Source organism: Patiria miniata, unplaced genomic scaffold (genome assembly GCF_015706575.1).
Source record: "Patiria miniata isolate m_02_andy unplaced genomic scaffold, ASM1570657v1 HiC_scaffold_20, whole genome shotgun sequence".
Classification (NCBI taxonomy): Eukaryota; Metazoa; Echinodermata; class Asteroidea; order Valvatida; family Asterinidae; genus Patiria; species Patiria miniata.
The window spans coordinates 14,660,064-14,678,065 of NW_024037059.1; the positions used below are offsets into that span (position 1 = coordinate 14,660,064).

Here is an 18,002-nt window from a genome sequence, read left to right on the forward strand (position 1 = left end):
TTAGACTGAAATTTACCAACATCCTAGTAAGGGTTTTCGTAAAAACTTGATAGTTTTATTTTTCGATGTTTGCAAATGTTGTATATTCCCTTTAAATAGCTGAGCTGAAAATTGTATTGACGACAACCATTGTTTTTTGTACTCACCACATACTAGGATATTTTGTTTTACTGAAACTCGTAAAGAATCTACTTGACTACGAATCAACTTGAATACAGCAAGCAATTGCAATAGGACTTACACTGAGTGGTGTTTTGGCTTGTGGCATTGTTGCCTTGCTCCCTGCTGCTTCAATGGCACGTGCCAACGCCCTGTCTTGCCTGCTAGGACGACGCGTGCTGCCAGATGATTCATTGGTATCCTCATCACTGGTATCCACACCATTCACACCAGGTGATGAACCCTTGCGACTCGCTTTCCTCCTGTTTCAAATAATGAGAGTTACGGTGAATTTGCGTGTTTATTTCTACAGTTTTGGGAAATTAGGAAAATAGAGGTTTGGTTATTCATTTTCAAATTCTGCAAATGTTAAAGCAAAACATAACTCAGACCACTGAATAATCCTAAGGAGAAATCATACTGAATGTTGAGAGTTGAATGTTAAGAATGTTAAGATTTCCAGATTGCAGGAAAACCAATCATAAGCCAAGGAAACCTATGGGTTCATGCAGGGAGTGAAGCCCAATGCACCTGTCAGCCCAAGTGAGATATGAAACCCAGTCAAACAAATGCAATGCAAGGACATTTTAATGCCAACTTTAATTTACCCTCTTTGATAAGATTTTGATGGATGCTCTCAACTTACAAGTTGAAGCTCAGAGTGGTCTGTTTGAGTTTCTTCGGCGGCGGTGTCGCGTTGCTGGATGATGACTTGTCACCAGAGCCATCCACGTCATCCAGTTTTCTCTTCACCTTCTTCCGCCTGTCCTCCTCCGATGATGATGATGCCGCTGTGCTTTTAGCCGATGATGATGATGGCGATTTCTTAGGGGATGGCTTGGATGGGGCGCGACGTTTCTGGAAGGTGGTGAGCGGTCCTGCCAGGACGGATTTGCGGGGGGAGTATCTGACCGGGGAGGCTTGAGGGGATGACGAGGAAGAAGGTCTCTGGGGTCTACTGGCCAGGCTGAGCTTGTTGTTCAAGGAATTTCGTCTCAAGGTACTCCTGTTAAAGTTAGATAAAAAATATATCATTCTTCAAGACATCTAACTGTTTTACTTGTGGAGTGCTGTGGCCTCATGGTCTGGAGCACTGAATTTGTGGTCTGCGGGTAATTCTGCAGGTTGTGGGTTTGAGTCCAGCCTGGGGTTGCGGAGCATGTGCCCTTGGGCAAGGCACTTTTTCACTCATTGTTTTCCCCCACCAAGGAGTAAAATGGGTACCTGTGAGGGCAGAGATGGCTATTGTGATTGATTTTAGCTGCTTTGCGCCAAAATGGCAGCATCGAGCTGTATACTCCCCAGGGAGCTGAGATGGTATTTGGAATGTTTCATTGGCCCAATGAGCATGGTAATAATGATGTAGCACCGATATAGGTGGATACGCGAGCTTTAAAAATACACCTTCTTACTTCAATTCTTTCAACAAAACTCTACGAACTCTCAGTGAGCATTCTGGTCAAGTAAAGTTGTAACAGAATCTGCAGTTTCAAATACCAAGAAAATTTGTACAAAGATTTGTACATAGACTTTCATCTGTCAATAATACATTTGGCAACTCAGTTTCGGACATTACTTATATTAGATGGCTCGGTCAGTCAGTGACTCAGTCAGTCAGAGGACTGTAGAATACTTCTTTGGGTTTGGCAATAATTTTACTAGATGGTTAACACCCACCTTTTAGGAGAAGATGAAATTGAACCATTGCTGAGTCTAGCACCTGTAATTTTCTTTGGCGTTGGTTTCTTTACTGTATTCCGACCTGAATTCTGAGCTGTACTTTTGGCCGCAGCAACTTTGGAGCCTGCGTTCTTGGTTGGCGACGCAGTGGTTTTCTTTGTCGGACTTGAAAGCGGTTTCTTAGTTGGGCTGGGTGATTGAGCACTCTTCTTAGTCGCATAAGTCTTTTTGACAGGTGTAGCGGGTGCTTTTGTAGGTGATTTCTTAGTTTTATCAGTTGCCTGAGTCTTCTTTGTCCCTGTTGTCTTGGTCGTTTTCGATGTGCTGGCTTTGGCGGGACTACCGGAGGAACTTTTGGAGGGGCTTGCGGCTGCCCTGAGTTTCTTCACTGCTAGAGTTTTAGCCTTTGCTGCTTTGGCTTGAGCGACTTTAGTCTGTGCGCTCTTGACAGCCGGGCTCTTGGTTTTAGGTTTCTTGGCAGCAGGAGAATCCGTTCTCGATTGGCTGGCTGGTCTCTTCCGGGGCGACTTGGTGGGGCTGGAGTCTGGGGAGGATACTGATGAGGATGAGGTACCGGTTTTGCTTCTCGTTAGGAACTCCTTGATGGGTTTCTGGATTGGTCTTTTTCGCTGGGGTTTCTTTGGGGAGGCGGCAGGGGAGGATGTGGACATGGAGCTGTTGGCGTTGTTCTCTGCCAGGGCACTGCCTCGCGACCTTGTCGACCCTTTCCTAAAAATAAAAAAATGCAAACAAGTTAATAATAATAATAATAATAATAAAGAACATTTGTAAAGCGCTGGTATCTGCCTAAAAATGCACTCATGGCGCTTGAGGAGAAAGTCAAGTTAGGATTGTGTTGTGAGAGTAAGGCTGCATCCGAATCAACTGTCTAGAGCTAGGTCTCGGTCCACGCCCATTGAAAATACGCGGGGACGCGCTGACAATAGACGTAGCCGTAGCTCTGGAAGCCCGTTTCGGACACGGCCTATGCTTGTTTGTACAGGTGAGATTTTATATTTGTCTTAAATGTTGTGATGGATGGAGATGATTTGATAGCCAGAGGGAGTTGGTTCCACACTCGGGTTGACGCTGCAGCAAAGGATCTGTCACCCCAAAGAGTGGAGGTCCTGGGCTCATGAAGCATCATGAGCTCACTGGAGCGGAGTCCGGTGCTTGCTGTTGAGAACAGGTGGATGAGGTCGATGAGATACTCCGGCGCATTGTTGTGGAGGATTTGGTAAACGAATAGGCTAAGTTTGTATTTGATTCTGTATGATACTGGAAGCCAGTGGAGATCTGCTGATAAAGGAGTGATGTGAGAATGTTTACTAGTGAGAGAGATTAGTCTGGCACTGATGTTTTGTAGTCGCTGCAAACGGTTTAGTTAAGGCTGAAAAGCAAATCAGATATGCAGGACATGCTGAACTTTTTAGATTTGGGGATGTCAACGTGAAAAATATGTAAAAATTGAATATTCAGAATATTGCAATCAATTATTTTGCACCTTTTATTGTCATTTTGCTTTGCTTCACTGTTGCTTCTGGAGTCCGTTCTTGATGACCGCCGACTGCTGACCATATTTGGTTTGTTCTCATCACCCCTGGGTGCCTTGGGTGTGGGCGGGGCTGGTGAGGCAGGACTCGTGGGTGTCGTCGGGTCTGTCTTCTGGGCTTTCTTGCCAGCTTTGGCACCTTTCGGGGGCGGGGTCTCTAGGAGTTTGTCAGTTGGATTTTTCTTCTGTTGAGCAAAATGAAAACAGCACATGAGACTAACATTACAACAAGGAAATAGGGTACTGAAAGGAAAGATATTTATCTGATAACAGTCATTTCATTTAAGTAGATGAAAATAATTGAGATACCGGTTTCTGGTATGGAGCTTGCCCCAAAAGTGGTGCGGCGACGCGGCTTCTTTTCTTTTTTTTACCATTTTTTTCTTCAAATGTCGGCTGTTGACTGCAAATAGTTCCCGACTAAATTTAGTGCAAAATGTATGGGAGCCCAGAGAGGCCACACTAAAGCTTATACTCGATCGTAACCCCATCTAAAAATACGTTAAAATTGTGCAGCAGCAGGATTCCGGTCAAACCAGAGAGTTTGGCGGTTTTGAGACATCATCTTACATTGAAAAAAAACTTTTTCATTTTGCCGGCATTCATGGCTACGGTGACGTAGCTTTTTTTTGGCCCTATTCATGACTCAATTAAGGAAACATCGCATTCAGGCACAGTTCAAACCATACACACATACGTCACAGAGTATGTGTGGATAATGTTCAACTGAATGTGAACAATTGTGCAAAGTCGCTACATGAGAACAACACGCGTGTGTCCATTGGCAGCAATGGTGAACAAGTGTCCTTCAATAACATTTATGCTTCGCATTATTGCCACGGAGGGCGTAGTTACACACAGAATGCATTGTAATTCAAACCAACCTTCTTATCCGCGGTGAACTCTTCTTGCATCTTCTTAGGCAGTACACTCTCCGTGTTCGTGAGAGGTTTCCTGGGTTTGGTAAAGAGCTGCTTGGGGAGGAGAGGTTTGACTGGGTGCTCCTTCTGGGCGAAGGCTGTCGTCTTGCTCAACAGAAGACCCAGGGCGATGTCGCAGACGGCGTAGAGTTTCTGGACCAGGATGATGGGAGAATTGAATCAGAATATAATATTGATGTAAAAGGTAAAGGAATTCTTTTAAGACTGAAGCCTTAAATGTTAATGGCGATTAAAGCCAGAGTCCATCATTTGCAGCTATCCGAAAAGTAACTGGCGTAATTATTGTTGAAAAACATACTTGGTTGAAAGATAGTAAGGGGACTAAACTCCCTGTGAAATTATTCTTTCTGGCAAGCTGTCATTTTGAAGTAATCAACGAAAGAAGGCCTTTCCACCGGTGCCTGTTAAGACGCACCGTAGGAAATTTAAATTAGTAGTTCGTTTTGTTATTCGGCGAAGCGCGTGCAAGCATTGGCACGACGCACCAAACGCGCGGTTGCTATAATTTGTCGGATCAGTGCACGACATCGCGTAGCTGCAATCGGCTCAGTGAGAACGTGTCTCGGACACTGAATTCAGACCCAATTTAAAATATGATTCAGCAACTTTTGATTTGAAATTGAGATCCTAGAATGCTGTTTTTCTCGGAATATACAGCTGAAGCTGAGCTGAAACTTCATCAGGTTAGTTGTTCAGTACCCTTCTTTAGATTTTGAGCACTTTTGTTGCTCCAAACAAACAAAATGCACAAATTACAAATGATGGACTATATCTTCAACGCAGGATCTCATCTTTAGTCAATGGTTACCTATTGCGCATTTTCTCGCTCCCATCCCAAGACAGTACCCACAACCTGCCTTCAGCAATTTAATTAAGAAAATTCTTCAAATCCTTCAACCAATAAAATCAACCCATAAGACAAATGGCAGACACTATGTAATTCAACTTTCACAGGCGAACATGCCCCATGAAAGGTAATGGTGGCTGGGCTCTACCTTCCTCAATTCTGCAAAAATTGGTGGATTTTGAAGTAACTTGAAGGACTATAGTTAAGCAAAGTTCTTGTTGATGTCTCACCTTGTTGACTCCCCTATCGTCGGGGTTCTGGGCGTCTTTCATCTGTTTGATGGTTTCAACCAGTTTCCTCAGGAAGTTACAATGATCACTCTTGCTGACCAACGGCTCCAGGATAAACCACAGGCACCTGTCCCAAACAGCAGGAAACAAATCAAACTCACGAAATTTACACACAAATTGTACTAACAAGCTTAGCGAATCACAGTAAGAACACCTCAAGTCTGTAGTTTCAACGAAATTTACCAAAGCTTCTTCGTTTGGATTTTACGGATCCAGCTCATTTATTACTCACTCTTTAGTGTCTCGCAATCCCTCCAAGTCCTTGAGATTACTGAAGTCGGGATCATGAGCTAAGAGATGGATTGTGTACGGGATGACATACTCTGGAAGAAGGGTTAGTAGATGAGCTGCAGGAACAGATATAACAAATAAAAACTAATCAAATTTGACAGAAATTTCACTTTGGCAAACGGACATCAATAGAAAAGAATTCAGCCGCAACTGAAATGGAAAGTTCCAAACTATAAATCTGGCTAATCTGACCAACAATTCTTTAGCTACTGCCAAAGATGAATACAACGACTGTGGCCCAACAGAACTACGGAGGGCTTCCTGAGTTTAAGCATTGAAACTATAGGGTCCCATTTATTGGTTCTGATGATCAGGGAATCCTATGCCCCCGATTGCTATTCTCTACTCATGGTGCCCACTGAGAAACTATGTTAACACAGAAATCTCTTTTATAGGATACATGATTGCACACAAATTAAACACCCTTACCAACCCATGAAATATGTTAACCAAGAGGCAATTCTGTAAAACCCACCGTACGTCCGATCACATGATGTGCATGTACAAGGTCGTTAAGATGGTGGAACCTTAATTTGGTCTGTAATTGTTTTCTAGTCATTAGATGTCATATTATTAGTGATGTATCACATTCATTTTCCAACAGCAGCTCATTAAAGTGTCTGGCATGCACATCCAAAAGTACGCAATTGCCCCAGCAAACCATCCAGACAGGACCTTAGAGAATGCCTCTTGAGGTTTTGTAATGGTTGAGAGTACAATTAGGGGGACTTTTGCATAAATCAAGGAGAGTCCTACCATTTTCCACGGTGTGTTGTTTGAGATACTCCCTCCTATTCTGGATATTCTTGCTCAGGTACTGCTTGGCGTCAGCCCTGCTCTCCTTGACTGGATCCTTGACGCAGAGACTGAAGATGGACATGTAGCTGAGAGGTAGACGCAGGCAGCTTAGACCCTTGTTGAGCTTGCGGGCAAAACGTTCACGCACCTGGTAACATTCATCCTGGAAGGATTGATGAAAAGTCACATATGATAGTGGTTTAAACAAAATTTGGTGGAGATGCCTTCTTCACTTTCTTGTTATGGGCAATTCCAAGGTTACTCATGTTACATTTTCGTAACGTGAGTAACCGATTTTGTGCGTCTTGTTTATCATACATAACACATTTTTCTGGATGTCAACTTTGGTGCTTAGGTAGGTCTAGGTCTACTTTATTTACCATGGGGATAACAGTTATTAAACCTTTTCATTAAGGTAATTACAGCCCAAGGAAACTCAAAAGTACATCAAAAATTAAAAGTGAGTAACCGTGGAATTGCCCTTATGCAAATTTTATTCTTGAAATTGAAGCAACGAGATAAGATGTTATTTTGTATCAGGGCAAAATGTCATGGCAAAGAACTCCAAGTTTACTCTCACCATTCTGAGCTATCAGGACTAGCAGACAAACTCTGTGCTAACCGAGTATGCACAGAATCCTTAGTTACTGCATGTGCGCATGCGCATAAGCCAAACTTCCTTGCTAACCCATGAAATACGCTTACCGTAAGCACAGTATTTTCTGCTAGAGTAAGCAGGATTTTTTCGTTTACAGTAAGCAGAATCATGAAATTAGGCCCCGGTGCGTGAACTTGTGCCAAACAATAGAAAATAGTTCAGCGGATGGATTTGGGAAATGTGGTTTGGGTAAAGAAAACCTTCCAATAAATAAACAGTACTTTAACAACAAATAAATGGACGGTAATGTTCTGAATGTCATGTACTCATGTGCAGAAAAAACTGTCCGAGACATCCTTTAGTGAGTTGTAAGTTTTGGGTTACTTACATTGATCATGAGAGCTAGGATTTGGAAATTCTCAGTGGAGACCAGCTCATGATAGCCAGGGACCTGGGCAATCTTCAGCATGGAGCAGGCTGCTGCTAGCCTCAAACGAGACATGTCTGCAGGACTACAGAAAGAGAAATACGGACATATTAATGGTTCAAAGAAATTGCAAGAAATACACTTAGAGAACATACCAGTACGGTAAGCAAGAGCTTCTGAAAGTTGAAACAAAATGCTGTTTTCAATGACAAAAACACTGCATTAATACCAAATTCATACATCTTTTATAAAAAATATTGGATCGGATGCATGGTAAATTAAATAATTTGACAAATTCTAATGTGATCAGGTGGGAAAAAAAATAAAACCATAAAAAAGGGTTATGTCGCAAAAAAGTGAAATCGAGTTATATATACATGGTTGGAAAGCCCTTAATGTAAGCTTTCATTTGGTATATAATTGAGCTCCATAGCCCCTCCCGTTCTGGAGATATGACGTGTTTGCATATTAATTACTTCCTTGGAGTTCAAATTACACAACTGAGAAAACAGGCTTTGAAATAGCTGGCTTTGATGTACAGTGTAGCACAACAGAACGATGCACACAAAATGGTTGTTTTTTCCACTTTGTTCACAAAAATCAACATTTCTGTGAATAAAACCTGAAACTGTAGGTATTAAAGATTTCATTCATGACACAAAATGAAAATCACATTTTGACAAAGTTTTCACCGTTTCAATGTTGAGCGGGCAATTCCACAATAATGCTCAGTGCGACATAATACCCTTTTTTGTGGAGCCGGTCACAAATTGTTTACGATCTCTGCGCAGTCTTGAAAATGCATATTTGTTTTTGTAATATTATTGGTCCGATCATGTGGCTACATCGTCACCATTGAGTTATTAGTCGTGTAGCTCCTTACCTGATGACTTTTCTCTCCATGAGGTCCCCCTCGTTCTTGATCATAGTCATGAGTAGTCTGATGGTAGACATGCATGGTGAGGTATCCTGGGTACTACGCAGTCCCTCCAACCAATGGACAAGCAGCTTCATTGCTGCAATCTGGACAAGATCCACACACACACAAAAAACAGATTCGTGTTAAAAAAGTCAGACAATGAAATATGGCTCAATCCAGCAGAAAGTCATCAAAGGCTTATGAAAATGGTAAATATTTCTTATTACTCTTATATCAGGCATGCCACTGGGAATTTCGAAGAAAAAAAAACCGAGGAAATTTCAAACTGCACAAGACTTTGTACAGTGTTTTTCAACTTGGAAATAGCATTCAAGAAAAGTAAAAAACGAGGAAATCAACAGATCCGAGGAAAAGTTGCACGCCTGTTAAATCTGTATGCTAATCCTTTCCTAACACACCTGAGGCAAAATGAAATTGGAATTATTATTTTATAACCTTAAATACGTACAAGGCATTATGCAATTTTTCACCGCAATAATGGCTTTGCCAAACGTAACGCAGTTCTAAGCATGCCCACCTTGGCCAGGGTTTCCTCGGCAACCTGGTTGTCATGGCACCAGATGCCTCTAAGATGACTTCCTTCCGTCTGGTCTAGCATCAGTAGCCCCTTGACGATACTGTTAGCTATGGCAGGTTTCATACTACTGCAGATCTCCGGAGCCAGTCTAGCCATCTCTCCCACTGCTGCCAATGCCGTCAGATGGTGCTCATGGTCCAAGTTTAAGCACTTCTGGAGACTCTAAAAAACAATGGAAGAAGGAATGCAATTAAAGCTATAGTCCATCATTTGCAGCCATCCGAAAAGTAACTGGCGTAATTACTGTTAAAAACAAACTTGGTTGAAAGATAGTAAGGGAACTAAACTCCCTGTGAAATTATTCTTTCTGGGAAGCTGTCATTTTGAAGTAATCAACGAAAGAAGGCATTTCCAACGGTGATTCTTAAGAAGCACCGTAGGAAAATTTAAATTAGTAGTTCGTTTTGTTATTCAGCGCAGCGCGCACAAGTATTGGAACGACGCACACGCGCGCGCGGTTGTTATAATTCGTCGGATCAGTGCGCGACGCCGCGTATAGCTGCAATTACAAAACAATTCAAAACATGATTCAGTAACTATTGATTTGAAATTGAGATCTTAGAATGCTGCTTATCTCGGAATGTACAGCTGAAGCTTAGCTGAAACTTCATCAGGTTAGTTGCTCAGTATCCTTCATTAGATTTTGAACACTTTTGTTGCTTCAAACGAACAAAATGCACTAATTACAAATGATGGACTATAGCTTTAAACACCAACTTTTTCATTACAGATTTACATCTTTTAGAAAACAAAAGATTTTAGTCAGATGAAGAAAGAAAGCCTGCTTCAAGATCTTTATTGTTATAATACAGTAAAATCCTGATAATTCAAATTGAAACTTGAATCTGTTTATCTCGAAGTATTACTCGGAATCTGTCAAGAGAATAGCATATTACATGTACGTACATGAATACCCAAAATAGCGTGAACATTTCGTAGCCGGGTACAGCGAATCACAAAAAGCCATTCATGGACATGACTGCAGAAAAAAATCGGGAAATTTGCTTAGCTCAAACTCTGGACATCTCAAATATTTTATCCATTCCCTTGAGATTTGACTTGACAAGAGTTCACTGTACTTACTTCATACAGTTGTTGGAACACAGGGAGTTTATTCTTGCCTAGCACCACGTTGATGCATCGGATGGCGTGCTTTGCTTGGGACGGGATACCAGTCTTTGCCTTGCTGATCAGAATGGGTAAGAGGCACCTAAGGAGAAAAACAAAAGCGGATCGGAAATAAAATGCGACCATATGGGCTCCGTGCGCTAACAAAGAGGGTGCCCTTTTACCTAGCAACGACGTCCCATGGGCGGGACATTTAGCTGGTTGACGTGCACCGTTCATTGTGTGTGACGCACATACACCAGGGGATTTGTACTATGTACACAAAGTGGTACGGCCGTGCGTCGCAGCAAAATTGCAGTCAGTCAAGATGGCGACGGTCGGTCACCCCCAACTGTACTTTCTTTGTCGGTGAGGGGGTACTTGTGAACAGAGCGTATACCTCCCAGAACCGTTAAAATCAATCCAAATATTTTGTAGAGTTATGGAGGATTTTGAAAAAATACTATTAATTCATGCACAGTGGAGGATGTTGAAGGATTCAGTTCCTAGTAAAACTATCTTGAGATGCATTTGTTCCTATGAACAAAACACAGTGAGGAAAGTCTTGAGATCAAACAATCTTGGGCTCTGTCATGGAGCAATTTATGAGAATGACTTACGACGCAACATTTGGGAACTCTTCCTTCAGATGCTCCCCGGTATTGATGAAGATTTGGAGCGCTACGTCTGAGACGGTATCGTCTTCGTTCTTCAGCATGGAGATGAGCTGATTAAAGCTGTCATCGCTCCGGAAGGCACTTGGGAATACAGGGGCTAGAGTCTAAAAGAAAAATCGGAATGCTCCAAACTTCAGAACAGTGCAATGATAGTTTCTGACATCTACTACATTATTCATAATTTGTGCAACTGTTTAGGGACTCCAAAAAAATACATTGTCGATACCACTATCAGCAAAGTACCCGAGTGTGATGAATGCAACTGGCCACTTTATATCTTGAGTAGGAAAGCCAGTGTGCTGAGATTGAGATCATGATCGCAAAGTGCAGTTTGAAGGTATAGGCTTTCTACAAAATTACCTTAGGCCGAAAAAAAAAAGTCTCCGGTTTCTGGTATGCGCGCGCGTTGCCGTAGCCATGCACGTCGGCAAAATGAAAAAGGTTTTTTTTCATTACAAGATGATGTCTCAAAACCGCCAAACTCACTGGTTTGACTGGAATCCTGCTGCTGCACAATTTTAACGTGTTTTTAGATGGGGTTATGATCGAGAATAAGCTTTATGTGGCCTCTCTGGACTCCCATATATTTGCACTAAGTTTAGTCGGGCACCATTTGCAGTCATCAGCCGACATTTGAAGCCAAAAAAAAAAAAAAAACCAGGTAAAAAAAAAAAAAAAAAGCCACGTCGCCGCACCACTTTTGAGGCAAGCTCCATACCAGAAACCGGAGACGTTTTTTTTTTGGCCTTTTACTCCTCTTATACTCCTCTTTGTTTCCTTTATCTTATTACATTTTCCTTCAGACTATAATTTTTTATATGAATGCCTGCACTGCTTGAGATAAACCCTGAAGAGGTGAGGCAATTTGGTACACTTAACAAAAACGAGATATTAAAAAAAGGGAATTTCTTGTCGCTAACCTGAAGGAGTTTCAGGCCTCGGACTTCTGTGCTTTCTTCAGCTCGCTCCTCGAAGGGATCGGCGATGCCCTCGACGTGATCCGAGACGATGCCGATGAGTTCCTTGATGGCGTTTGCGTCGATGACCAACGGAGCGATTCTCTCCATCAATGTCTTGAGGGCGTCAAAGGTCGGCGTGGACTGGCTGGGGTTGCCAAACTTCTTCAATACTTCACTCTGTCAAAAAGAAAGACAATCGTTGCATTTGTAAAATGTTGACATTTGAAGTCTTGAGGGTTTTTTTTAATAAAATAAAGTTCCATTAAAAATTGTGAATCTTCTTGCGATTATTTAGCATGTATCTTGTAATGTAAGGGCAGACAACTGCTTTTGAAGCAACTTTCGTAATTGTCCAGGTAAATACATTTCTCAATGCAGCCATAGTTTTATGTAAATGAAGAAGTAAAATTTGCTGCAACAAATAACAATAAAAAATGAAAGAGAAAGGTTTCATATATCAGGCATGCAACTGGGAATTTAGAAAAAACGAGGAAATTCCACACAAGACTTTGTACAGTGTTTTTCAATTTGTAATGGCATTCCTGAGAAATAAAAACGAGGAAATCAGCGGATCCGAGGAAAAGTTGCATGCCTGATATATGATGCTGCAAAACGATGAAATTTTAAAAGCTTCATTCTTGACATGTATATGAAAATGTCCCTATGAAAATCTCCCTGAGAAAATGCCCTTGTTCTTCAAATATCACTTGGTCCAAATATTTAGATTACCAATCATTATAAAACGTGCCTTGTGTACTCAGACTAAACTCATTTCCTAGACCTAATTCCACCTGTAGCAAGTTATATTTCTGTATTCTTGTCAGACTCAGAAAAGTCACTGGATAACGAAACTGAGGGGCATGATACTTACGACCGACTGCTTGGCCCGTTTGCAGGTCACCTTGGGGTCAACGACCTTCTCCATGGCTGCTCTAGCCTTCAGGTCCTCCTCAAGGAGGGAGGTCAGTTTCTTGAGATGATCGATGGCTTTGTTGGGCTCTGGCAGTTGCTCTAAGAATTGTCAAAATAAAGAGAAGACAGATGTCTTACCACTCGACCACTGAGCTAACGGGATCTGCACTAGAAAGCAGGAGGTCGTGGGTTCGAGTCCCACCCGAGTGTTTTTTTTCAACTTTCACTCGGGAGGTGACACACTGAGTATACAGTGTTTAATACGTCGGTGAAAGGCAAAACCTAATTTGATTTACATTACCCCGACGCAAAAATTCCATCTTATGAATAGTTAATGCGGTACCAACTGCTATGTACATCAGATTCGAACCAGCCAACCCATCCCGTTAGCTCCGGAGGTAACACACTGAGTATACAGTGTTTAATATGTTGGTGAAGGGCAAAACCTAATTTGATTTACATCACCCCGACGCAAAAATTCCAAGACATTTGCTGTTTGGTATTTCGCAAAACTGAGTAACCATTTCTTAGGATATTTCATTGGTTCAATGCAAAACAAAACGTTGGATTTACGCCAAATTACGTCATACCGAAATAGCAACAGTATCTGAGTAGGGCTTTATTATTTCAAAAAGAATTTTAGTATTTTCTTGCTGCTTACTTGAGATGGCAACCAGCTTTGGATGGATGAGTTTAGCTCTCTCTTCCTTGTCCTTCTTGTAAGTCTCCATCAGCTCTCGGACGTAGGTCCTTACGACGTGTTGGTTCTTCATCATCTCAATCAGAGCTCTGTACAAAACAAAATTTGAAATGATTCAATCCATTTTCATTTATTGTCGTCGAAAGGCTAACTAAAAATCCAACTCTACTCCATGATTAAGAAATGAGCATACTTGACAGCGTGCATTCACTGTCTGACACATCGTCACCAGTTTCACGAAGGTACGGGCATGTCAAAATTGACAATTTTTTCGATTTCGAGTTTTTTTCCACTATTTTGCTTTAAAACATGGTACTCACGCATTTTGACATGTTTCCGTAAGCAAAACATCATTAATTCCTGAATAACATTAATGACGCCAGGGGCAGGCATCTCGATAATTGCATTTTACGATTTCACGAAGAGATGCGAACATGCCTGCCCCTTGAACACGTACAAAACGTATTGCACGGAGAGGCGTAAAAGTAGGTCAACAGGAGATTTTCGATTTCACAAAGGGACGGGCATCTTTGTTACATTCTCAGCTGCACGCGCGTAATCGAACATGCGCGCCCTTCCCTATGGAAAAGCACATTAAACAAGAAGGGCGTAAATGTGGAACAGTGAGATTTTCGATTTCACGAAGGGACGGGCATCTTTATTAATTAATTTTGGCTTATTAACCACTTAATTAATTATAATTAGTGGGTTCAAATTAAAGTTTACCTATCAAAGAAGTACGTCATGGTTTTCTTATTGCATAAAGTTGTTGCAAAGTAGTAGTTTTTGCAGTTTTAAAAACGGAGAAACTTATTATCTCGAAAACGTTTTTTCTTCAAAATCCACATGCCCGTCCCTTCGTGAAACCGGTGACGACATATAGTACAAAGTGCGAACAGCGAAATGAGCTTACTTGACAGCATGATGATCCACTGTGGCAAACAGGTGCAGAAGTGCCTTCATACGCTGCTTGACCTCCAGGGTGTAGGGAACCAGTGTCATGGTGAAGACTCTCTCCACAAGCAACCTGCATAAACAGGGAAACGGTTACCAACTTACATATTTACTCATAAGATGGAATTTTGCATCAGGTAACACACTGAGTATACAGTGTTTATACGTCGGTGAAGGGCAAAACCTCATTTGATTTACATTGACTGCTTGCGCAGTGTCTATGAGGAGAGTATTTTAGGTTTTCAGGGTTGTTAAAAGATTGGGAAAAGTGCGTCTAAATCTGCAGTGAATGAAAAAATGTGGCGTCCAAGTTTTTCACTTGTGGTCTGCAGTAAATGATGAGAAAAAACAGGGTGTTATCATTTGTCCAAAATCAAAACAGGATTGCAAACGGCTTAAGTGACAATTGCAGTTGTGTGTTTAGGAAAGTTCCTTAACAAGTGCTTAGGGAAACTGAATATACATTTTTGAACAAAACTGATATCATCCTGTAAGCGAATGAAACCATCTTTGCATATGATCACCTGTCTTCAATGATGGGTTGATAGTACATGTGGAGCACTTTGTCTTTGATCCAGGACAAGCGTTTGCGTTCTTGCATTGACAGATCGTCGCTGTTGTGCCATTTCTTGTAGATATGAGCCAGGCCTAGGATAGCCTCCTTACGAATCTTCCACTAAAACAAAAATAAGAATAAACCAACCATTGTAAAACATGTTTATTGTGGAGTGCTGTGGCCTTGTGGTTAAGGGCACTGATTCGTGGTCTGCGGGTAAAGCTGCAGGTTGTGGGTTCGAGTCCTGGTAGGGTCATGGTGCGTGTGCCCTTGGGCAAGGCACTTTGTCACTCATTGCTTCTCTCCACCCAGGAGTAAATGGGTACCTATGAGGGCAGTGATGGTTATTGTGATCGAATTAGCTTCCTTGCGCCTAACAGGCTGCATCGAGCTGTATACGCCCCAGGGAGCTGAGATGGTATATGGAATGTTTAATTGGCCCAATGATTAGGGGTAATAATAATGTAAAGCGCTTTGATCTTAGTTAAAAGCGCTATATAAGAACCTGATATTATCATATTATTATCATTATTGGATTTAAATTGGTAAAAATATCCTGGCAAGCCATGATGATGAGACTATTCCATTGCATACAAAAATATATGTGAAAATAATCATTATTTTGAGACTTTGTTTCCAAAATGCAATAAAACACCATTTTGTTTATCTTTTAGAATCCTGACCTCTCCTAGCTTCCCAAAGTCCATTATGCAGATTAGAAACAGCTCTTATACTGTGTATGTTCCAGATGTTTCATAACCATGCAAATTTTTCAATTTTTTTTCCAAATGGATATATCACATTTTGGAAATAATCTCTTCGTTTGGACAGAATTTAAATTCTTATGATCCTGACCTTTTTGTCCAGGGTGCGGTCTCTAATGAGGGTCAGCATCTCATCACTGATGTTGGTGATGTCTCTCTTAGCGGCGCTGGCTATCGCTGCCACCACCTCCTGACGCACCCCTTCATCCGTGTCATGCACTCGAGCCTGCAGCTTCTCTGAATAGTCAAGAGGCATGAATTATTCATAGGATTATGAATCATTCAGTCATCATGATTTATTCATAAAGTCGTGAATTATTCATAACGTTGAGTGAGGTCGAGGCTAAATCATCCCTGTGTTACTTATGTGGACAAGTAACCTTGAAAATGTTGAAGAGAAGGTTAAAGGTATAGTCCATCATTTGTAATTTGTGCATTTTGTTCGTTTGAAGCAACACACCTACTCAAAATCTGAAGAAGGGTGCTGAACAACTAACCTGATGAAGTTTCAGCTCAGCTTCAGCTGTATATTTCGAGAAAAACAGCATTCTAGGATCTCGATTTCAAATCAAAAGCTGCTGAATCATGTTTTGAATTGGGCCTGAATTCAGCGTCCGAGACACGTTCTTACTGAGCCGAATGCAGCTACGCGATGTCGCGCACTGATCCGACGAATTATAGATGGCGCGCGTGCGTGTGCGTCGTGTCAACGCTTGTGCGCGCTTCGCTGAATAAAAAAAACGAGCCACTAACGGGAATTTCCAACGGTGCGTCTTAAGAAGCACTGTTGGAAAGGCCTTCTTTCGTTGATTTCTTCAAAATGAGAGCATGCCAGAAAGAATAATTTCACAGGGAGTTAAGTCCTCTTACTATCGTTCAGCCAAGTATGTTTTTCAACAATAATTACGCCAGTTACTTTTTGGATAGCTGCAAATGATGGACTACAGCTTTAATACGAATGACAAGCAGTCGGTGTGTGGCTGCGTACGAATCACTTGGCTACGGCTTGTCATTACACATGCGCCTATGGAAGCGGCTGCAGCCACTCCCCATAGACACGTGTGTTATCGTCAGCCGCAGCCATTACATTCAGCCGCAGTCTGCTAGTTACCTATGAGATCATTGATGAGGTAGGAGTGATGCGTGATAAACTCCTGGACAAACTGGACACACTCTGAGCGTATGCTGGTGCTGATGTCACTGAATCTGCAGGACAAATGGGTGGACGTTTTTATAATAACTATCATGGGTGTGAGTGACCACTGATAAAAATAGCTGAAAACAGCTGGAAAAGGTGTAAAAAAGCTGAACTTTGGAAATCTCCTATACTTTTGTACACAGCAAGTGAGGGAAAAAGCTGAAAAAAAGCTGAAATCCAACACAAAAAAACCTGAAATCAGCTTTAAAGCTGAGATTTCACACCCCTGAACTATTCAATTTAATATTAAATAACCCAAATAGTTTATACACTTTACACTACCAAATTTGTGTCTTAAAATACTTCGGCAAGCTTGAAAATTACCTTCCAAGGAAGCAATTCCACAGGGCTTTATTCTGAGATGCAAGGTCCGAATCCTTGTTGGAGAACATCTGGCCTAGGAGCTTGGTAACTGCCAGACGTTCCCTCTCATCATTACTCTAGAAGCAGAGAGAAATTCAACAATGACTTTTATCAACTGATACTTTTTAAGACTTTTGAGCTTTCTAAAATATTAATGGACGTTAAGTTGTTTTATAAAGCAACTACAAAGAATATTAAAGGTATGATTCCTCTCCAAAACCTAACATCTTCGTTAACGTTTTTGAAATCAAATCTCGGAGGGTTGATTCCTTTTTTTCTTCTTTTTTTTAAAGGGCAATCTTGATTCCCATTGAATCATTTCTAATAGATTCTGACATAGAGTCTCCTGAACTGAATATAAAGATTTTATCTTACTTCGTGATTATTTCATATTGAGAAATCAAACATGAGAAACCTCAAATGATTCGCAAGGACTTCTTTTGAGAGTGAGAGAGTACTGTGGACACACCTTGAGTTTGAATTCCAGCTGGGGTAGGACAGAGAGTAGCAGGGTGCTGGAGACTGTGTTGAGTTGGTAGATCAGGGAGTAGCAGTGGCTGGCCAGCTCCGTCTCTGACGTCTTGCCAAGGATCAGGATGTTGTTGAAGAACTTGGGAAGCAAGAACCACATCATCATATCAATGGGTAAGCTTGACAATGATGTAAAAAGATGCAGTTAACACTTCTACAGCATTATCAGAGTGACAATGCT

The 18,002-nt window shown here is 41.5% G+C and overlaps 1 protein-coding gene across 1 annotated transcript in view; it reads right to left on the reverse strand.

The window, feature by feature from the left end:
- The window catches only part of LOC119727500 (sister chromatid cohesion protein PDS5 homolog A-B-like), a 30,796-nt gene that overhangs the window by 2,784 nt on the left and 10,010 nt on the right, over positions 1-18,002 (reverse strand). Inside the window, exons 6-27 of the mRNA XM_038199387.1 lie at positions 17,760-17,900; positions 17,252-17,367; positions 16,841-16,935; positions 15,821-15,966; positions 14,934-15,085; positions 14,369-14,482; positions 13,417-13,544; positions 12,715-12,854; positions 11,805-12,020; positions 10,828-10,988; positions 10,184-10,310; positions 9,041-9,262; positions 8,467-8,606; positions 7,545-7,668; positions 6,517-6,721; positions 5,702-5,816; positions 5,410-5,536; positions 4,276-4,464; positions 3,344-3,576; positions 1,837-2,568; positions 806-1,165; positions 242-422 (exon numbers count right to left, since the gene is read on the reverse strand). Coding sequence (XP_038055315.1) covers positions 242-422; positions 806-1,165; positions 1,837-2,568; positions 3,344-3,576; positions 4,276-4,464; positions 5,410-5,536; positions 5,702-5,816; positions 6,517-6,721; positions 7,545-7,668; positions 8,467-8,606; positions 9,041-9,262; positions 10,184-10,310; positions 10,828-10,988; positions 11,805-12,020; positions 12,715-12,854; positions 13,417-13,544; positions 14,369-14,482; positions 14,934-15,085; positions 15,821-15,966; positions 16,841-16,935; positions 17,252-17,367; positions 17,760-17,900 — 4,164 coding nt within the window. The remainder of the gene's footprint in view (positions 1-241; positions 423-805; positions 1,166-1,836; positions 2,569-3,343; positions 3,577-4,275; positions 4,465-5,409; positions 5,537-5,701; positions 5,817-6,516; positions 6,722-7,544; positions 7,669-8,466; positions 8,607-9,040; positions 9,263-10,183; positions 10,311-10,827; positions 10,989-11,804; positions 12,021-12,714; positions 12,855-13,416; positions 13,545-14,368; positions 14,483-14,933; positions 15,086-15,820; positions 15,967-16,840; positions 16,936-17,251; positions 17,368-17,759; positions 17,901-18,002) is intronic.